Here is an 8,117-nt window from a genome sequence, read left to right as displayed (position 1 = left end):
CATTGTCCTTTATATATGTTCTCTCATTTTGTCTTGCTTCCCCATTAAGTAGTCACTGTTGAGGTCTGAGGTATTTCATTCATGCACCTGTTTATCGTGATAAGTACTTCTCATGTACTGTATGGTTTGACTTGTAGCCATATCTACACAACACATTATGTGGTCACTGTTGAGGTCTGAGGTATTTCATTCATGCACCTGTTTATTGTGACTAGTACTTCCCATGTACTGTATGGTTTGACTTGTAGTCATATCTACACAACACATTTATGCTTTGTTCACTTCCTTTGATTTACAGTTCAGCACAGCAGTTTTTTATATCACCTACCTTTGAGAGATTTTATTACCATGTATGAAATACTGTTTACTCAAACACTTCTGTTGTGTGAAGAGTGTTCATTCATTGGACTTAGGTGCATCCAGCCTCTTACCAAATGATGTTGTTCTAGGTTTTCTTTTCTTTTACTGCTTTCCAGTAATAATAAACCTCTACAAAGATTCAATAACTCTTTCTCCACAGTTATGGTTTGTCTCTTTCTTTTGCTTGTTCAGATGAAGCTTTTGGTATACACAAGGTACTTATTATACAAGGGAAAAGAGGGTCAGGTGGTGTCCTCCTATTTGTGGATGGTTATAATTGTGTCATAGAATAATTCAATATGTGTATGGATGTTAGCTTTGTGGCAGTGTCATTGTGTAATATCAGTCCATTGTGTGTTAGTGTATGTCAGTAAAAGATCTTGAGGTAATGATAATATCAAATTTATGAACAGTGTTTGTAATAAAGTTCTTGTCATGATGTTATTTATTTCTATTTAATCTGTTTTGGGAAGTTATTAAACATTACCACATGCATGTAACATGTTATTCTATGCATATATATTCCTTTTATTGTGTTAAGTAATGTACTTTCTTCTGTTTTTGTGTAGTCTTAATATATTTTATTTACTGTTTTTAAAACTAATGAAATATGGTGAAATTAATCAGGTATTCTCTTACCCAGCACAGTTTAATAGCAAATCATTTATAATATTCATAACCACAGATACTTATGTAATATACATTTAATTAAAGCTTTAATACCCACACCAGCCATCTTTAGAATACACATTTATTTCAAGTAGGTTTCTCATCATCCTGAAATGAATATTTGTTGAAACCTGTAAACTGTTTGAAACATGTGACCATTAATTCTTCATCTCTCTCTCAGGAGTCTTAACCACAACTTGATGAAAATGTAAAGGTGAAGATATTACCATGGAAATATTAAAGATAAAAGCTGAACCCTTTCCTGATGAGAAGCAGGATGTTTTATTAGATATAAAACTGATGAAAAATGAAGATGTAACACCTATATTACCAAGTAGTAAGTGTGTATATTTGCGATTTTTTCAACACAAATAGTGTGAATATATGTTTAACAACATGCGTAAATTTTCCATTATTGATTGGAAATATACTATTTCATGCATTGATTATTATTTCCTGTCTCAGAGATATATGCTTATAAGGTTAGGTTGTATATTTTGTTACTTATTTTGGTTTTGGTATCAGAAACTTAAGGGTGAGGTTAAACCTAAAACTGATAAGTGCTGTACTAACTGAGCTAAAAGATTAACCAATTATGTATTGCTAGTAAAGCACTTTGTATCAATTTAAAGTGAAACATTTATTCTATCTTATCTGTTTGTAGGTGAATGTCACAGTCACTTATGATTCTTTGTTTAAACATATATATAAACCCGGTCATAAAACATTTCATTCTGTACGTGATGATGGCTTCACGAATGAAACCATGGTTGAAACATATAACCATCGGATTTCTTCAACGTTGTGCTCCTTAATATGTACAGATAGTACATGACGTTTGATCTGTTTAGTTGTTCCATTATATACAATTATAAGATAAGGTTTAGACATAATTACTCCATGTTACAATATAAAATCAATGAAGGGAGTAATCGTATCATAATTATTTAGTGTTCTATATTATTAAAATTAATTATGTATTACAAACCATAAATTTCTTAATTGTTTATGTTGAAGCAAGTATTTGTAATAGACAATAAAAATGAACTTAGATGCTCATCAAATAAAGTAATGTATGATACTATTTATATTAACTATGTGTATGATACTATTTATATTAACTATGTTATATATTTTCACCTTAGATATAGAGACCAGTGTGAACACCTGTTGTGGAAGTCAGTTTCTTGGTGATCATATTTTAAGACAAGAAGATATTTTAACAGAAGTCGGCAAATGCTCAAAATTATACAGTTACATTTATGAAAAAACAAATTTAACTGAATGTAACATAAAAGAATCTGATATACCTCAGGATGGAGATGAACCTTACAGTTATATAACATGTGGAAGAGAATCTGTAACAGTTTATAACCTAAAAGAACACAAGAGAACACCCACAAGAGAGAATCTGTATAATAGTGAATTGAATAAACAAATACATATTGGGGAGAAACTTTACAGTTGTGTGGTTTGTGGAAAACACTGTAGAACAAATACTGAATTAAATATACATCAAAGAATACACCTTGGAGAGGAAGATTACAGTTGTGCAGATTGTGGAAAAGAGTTTAAAACAAACAGTGGGTTAAAAAAGCATGAAAAAATTCACAATGATGTGAAACCTTACTGTTGTGCAATGTGTGAAAAACACTTTAGAACAAATACTGAATTAAAAATACATCAAAGAATACATACTGGGGAGAAACCTTACAGTTGTGTTGTTTGTGGAAAACAGTTTCGAAGTAACTCTAGCTTAAAGAAACATGAACGGACACATACTGGAGAGAGACCTTACACTTGTGTTGTATGTAAGAAACAGTTCACGACAACTAGTGCATTGAAATATCATAAAAGAATACATACAGGGGAGAAACCTTACAGTTGTGGTATCTGTGGAAAAGACTATAAAAGAATTGGGGAGTTAAAAATTCACCAGAAAAAACACACTGGAGAGAAACCTTACGGTTGTACAATTTGTGGAAAACACTTTAGAGTAAATGGTGATTTAAAAAAACATGAAAGAATACATACTGGTGAGAAACCTTGCAGTTGTGACTTTTGTGGAAAACAATTTAGAAGTAATTGTAATTTAAAAAAACATGAACGGATACATACTGGGGAGAGACCTTACAGTTGTGTAGTATGTAAGAAACAGTTTATAACAAATAGTGCATTAAAATATCATAAAAGAATACATGGTGGAGAGAAACCATAGAGTTATGTAATTTATGCAGAAGACCTTAAAATAAATGTAGACTTAAAAATGCATGAAGGAACACACATTGTTGAGTGACCTTTCTGTTTAATTATCCAAAATTCTTTGGAACTCTTACAGCATTTTGGACTCTGAGATTTAATGATCCCAAACCCTCAGTTTCATAACTTTGAATGCTGAAGAAATTAACAGTAAGATTTCTAGTAACACGATTCTGTTGTAAACTAATAAAACAATAAATAAGATACTGATAAACAGTTTTATTTATCCTGGGTTTGGTACTTATAGATATTTAACTTGTGTATAGATATTTTGAGTAAGAACTCTTAAACTATTGATGTCAGTCAAGTTAAGAGGACAAAGCATTATAAGACTTAGTAAATTTCAACCACTCAAACTAAGAAGATATTTCTTTAAACTAATCAAGGAAGTAATGGGTGAAAGTCAAGTGTATATATTATATTAAGTGGTGATATTATATTATATTAAGTGATGATATTGTATTATATTAAGTGATTATATTGTATTATATTAAGTGATGATATTATATTTTCACAGTTGAATTTGTATACTTTTTTATATGAATTTATTCTTCCACTTTATGTTTTCAGTACTATTTTGAACTATAGAGAAATGTTTTCTGAGGTGTTATTTATGGAAATTGTTTGCATAATTAATTTTATTTTTAATATTTGTTGTGATTATATCTGATGATTAAACTGAATTTAAAAGTTCAAATAATGTATGATGACTTGAATTGTTTCACAAAATGGTCAGAACCATATGCTGTTTCTAACAAGAAGTACAAACTCAACAAATTTGTTTTAAGACTGGAGTGTCTGTGGAACTTCGTTCAGATCAGGAATGGAACTTTGAACCAATGTTTGTGGAAATGTGTCAGATACTTGGAATTAAAAAGACCAAGAAAGCAGCCCTTCATCCATCTTCTAATAAGATAACTGACACATGAACTGTTACATCAATTAGCTATTTGTGTGGAGGAACCTCGGGAAATGTACGATCAAGATCTTCCACTATGACTGATAAGTTATTGTATAGCAGTATAGAAGATACATATAGCATACCATTATTACTGATATTTGGTAGACACATAAATGTGCCATTGAACCAACTATCTTTTCGAATCAAAAACATTCATTCAGCTGAACCTCACAGAATATGAATAAGTATCAGCATGAAAACCATGCATGACCACCTAGAAAGACTTGAATCATGTTAAAATGATAATACTCTGTCATGTTAATGTTAGTAGTACTGAATTTGATCAAGGTGATATGGCATTCATGTAAACACTGCCTCAAGAAAGAACAAACTGAAAAGTTAAACAAGAATTAGGAAGGGTCACATTCTGCTGAATATAATATAATGTGATTTATAGAATCCAGGCCAAGTCATGTACTGTAATCGTCACTGGAAGTAGTTTGGAGAGAGAATGGTTAACCCTAGAGAAGAGTTTGTCGACAGAAAATTGGACACCTGAGAAGGCCAGTGTTAGACTGTCTTGTTGTGTAGTTTTTTTCAAGATTGAATGCCATTTAATAAACACACAAGCAACAATCTCCTAAAGCAGGTCTTCTTGTGTTGTCCAGTGGATGATTTTTACCTCATGACCTTTATTCTCTGACAGTATTACTCTACTGTTGCCTTGCAGTCAATCAGTAAACCAGAGAGCGAAAATGTCACCTACTGAAGAGGGGAAGGAAAGTATAACAAAAAATGTTTTTTCTGGACTGTTTGTTTCCACCATGACAACATTGTGGAAACTGAGTATTGAGATTGTTAAAAAATTTATATCACCTTTAGAATGTAAAAATCACATGTTATGAATTAATATAACATATTTCTTCCTTCTCTATTTAAGCTGGTCTTTAAACAACTAATAAAATTATCTTTAAAATTAATCTTCTCTAACCAGCAATGTGATCCAGGGGCACATTATTGTAACATTTATCTTAAAAAAACATCACACACAAATAAAATATATATTTTAACAAGTGTGATAATTAGACAAGAAAGTACACTTTAATGTAGAAAATGAAAGTGTAGATAAACAATTGTAAAAACATTAATCCAAATAAAAAATAAAATATTTTTCATTAAAAAATTAAGTGTAGAAAGATTCTTTATGTATATAAATTTTTCTTGAAAACATCCTTGAAAACATGTTTTATACAAACAAAACAATACAGGATTTCTACATTCCTACTGTTGTCATGTTTACTATTGTGAAAGATCAGAACTTATCCTGAACAATTTGCAAAAAAAAAAAAAAGGGAATTCATACTCTTGCATGTCACAAATTTAGTAAACTTAAGTTTGTGATTAATAATCACTAAAGAGAAACCACAGAACATTATACGTACAAACAGATTAACATGATTTTAAAAATGAATTGAAATAATAAGATATTTGCCCAGTTTCAGATTTATAGGCCTGCACCCTGTAAAAGATTTATAGATCCTTCACTTCTGTAAAAGATTTATAGATCCTTCACTCCTGTAAAAGATTTATAGATCCTTCTCCCCTGTAAAAGGTTTATAGATCCTTCACCCCTGTAAAAGGTTTATAGATCCTTCACCCCTGTAAAAGATTTATAGATCTTAAATCCCTGTAAAACATTCATACATCCTTCACTCTTGTAAAAGATTTACAGATTTATCTCCACTGTAAAACATTTATAGACCCTTCACCCCTGTAAAAGATTTAGACATATGTTGCCCCTGTAAAAGGTTTATAGATCCTTCATCCCTGTAAAAGATATATAGATCTTAAATCCCTGTAAAAGATTTATAGATCCTTCATTCCTGCAAAAGATTTATAGATTCTTCACCCCTGTAAAACATTTAGAGATCCTTCACCCTTGTAAATGATTTATAGACCCTTAACCCCTGTAAAAGATTCATAGATCCTTCACTCCTGTAAAAGATTTATAGATTCTTCACCCCTGTAAAACATTTACAGATCCTTCACACCTGTAAAAGATTTATAGATCCTTCATCCCTGCAAAAGATTTATAGATTCTTCACTCCTGTAAAAGTTTTAGATCCTTCACTCCTGTAAAAAATTTATAGATCCTTCACCCTTGTAAATGATTTATAGATCTTTCACCCCTGTAAAAGATTTATAGATCCTTCACTTCTGTAAAAGATTCATAAATCCTTCACTCCTGTAAACGATTTATAGATCCTTCACCCCTGTAAAAGATGTATAGATCCTTCATCCCTGTAAAAGATTCATAGATCCTTCACTGCTCTAAAAGATTTATAGATCCTTCACCCTTGTAAATGATTTATAGATCCTTCATCCCTATAAAAGATTTATAAATCCTTCACTCTTGTAAAAGATTTATAGATCCTTTACTCCTGTAAAACATTCATACATCCTTCACTCCTGTAAAAGATTTATAGACCCTTCACCCCTGTAAAAGATTTAGACATCTGTCACCCCTGTAAAAGGTTTATAGATTCTTCACCCCTGTAAAAGGTTTGTAGATCCTTCACTCCTGTAAAAAATTTATAGATTCCTCAGCCCTGTAAATGATTTATAGATCCTTCACTCCTGTAAAAGGTTTATAGATCCTTCACCCCTGTAAAAGAAAAGATTTAGACATATGTCGCCCCTGTAAAAGGTTTATAGATCCTTCATCCCTGTAAAAGATTTAGAGATCTTAAATCCCTGTAAAAGATTTATAGATCCTTCATTCCTGCAAAAGATTCATAGATTCTTCTCCCCTGTAAAACATTTAGAGATCCTTCACTCCTGTAAAAGATTTAGATATCCTTCACCCTTGTAAATGATTTATAGACCCTTCACCCCTGTAAAAGATTCATAGATCCTTCACTCCTGTAAAAGATTTATAGATTCTTCACCCCTGTAAAACATTTACAGATCCTTCACACCTGTAAAAGATTTATAGATCCTTCATCCCTGTAAAAGATTCATAGATTCTCTACCCCTGTAAGATTTATAGATCCTTCATCCCTGTAAAAGAGTCATAGATTCTCCACCCCTCTAAAAGATTTATAGATCCTTCACCCCTGTAAAAGATTTAGACATATGTCGCCCCTGTAAAAGGTTTATAGATCCTTCATCCCTGTAAAAGATTTAGAGATCTTAAATCCCTGTAAAAGATTTATAGATCCTTCATTCCTGCAAAAGATTTATAGATTCTTCACCCCTGTAAAACATTTACAGATCCTTCACACCTGTAAAAGATTTATAAATCCTTCACTCCACTAAAAGATTTATAGATCCTTCACCTCTGTAAACGATTTATAGATCCATCATCCCTGTAAAAGATTTATAGATTCTTCACCCCTGTAAAAGATTTAGAGATCCTTCACTCCTGTAAAAGATTTAGAGATCCTTCACTCCTGTAAAAGATTTAGAGATCCTTCACCCTTGTAAATGATTTATAGATCCTTCATCCCTGTAAAAGATTCATAGATTCTTCACTCCTCTGAAAGATTTATAGATACTTCACTCCTTTAAAAGATTTACAGATCCTTCATCCCTATAAAAAATTTATAAATCCTTCACTCCTGTAAAAGTTTTATAGATCCTTCACTCCTCTAAAAGATTTATAGATCCTTCACCCTTGTAAATGATTTATAGATCCTTCACTCCTTTAAAAGATTTATAGATCATTCATCCCTATAAAAGATTTATAAATCCTTCACTCCTGTAAAAGATTTATAAATCCTTCACTCCTGTAAAAGATTTATAGATCCTTCACCCCTGTAAAAGATTTATAGATCCTTTACTCCTTTAAAACATTCATACATCCTTCACTCCTGTAAAAGATTTACAGATTTTTCTCCACTGTAAAAGATTTATAGATCCTTCACTC

At 31.3% G+C, this 8,117-nt stretch overlaps 1 protein-coding gene across 1 annotated transcript; it reads left to right on the top strand.

The window, feature by feature from the left end:
- The first annotated feature begins 1,208 nt into the window (after positions 1-1,208).
- On the top strand, positions 1,209-5,372 carry LOC143231900 (uncharacterized). Its single transcript, XM_076466750.1, has 2 exons — positions 1,209-1,366; positions 2,175-5,372. Exons 1-2 carry the CDS (start codon positions 1,258-1,260, stop codon positions 3,245-3,247), a joined length of 1,182 nt encoding a protein of 393 aa, XP_076322865.1. The 5' UTR covers positions 1,209-1,257; the 3' UTR covers positions 3,248-5,372.
- The last annotated feature ends 2,745 nt before the right edge of the window (positions 5,373-8,117 follow it).

The sequence above is a fragment of the Tachypleus tridentatus genome, chromosome 1 (genome assembly GCF_004210375.1).
Source record: "Tachypleus tridentatus isolate NWPU-2018 chromosome 1, ASM421037v1, whole genome shotgun sequence".
Lineage (NCBI taxonomy): Eukaryota > Metazoa > Arthropoda > Merostomata > Xiphosura > Limulidae > Tachypleus > Tachypleus tridentatus.
The sequence above is the reverse complement of the archived record's forward strand: the minus strand, read 5'-3'. Positions and strand labels throughout refer to the sequence as shown.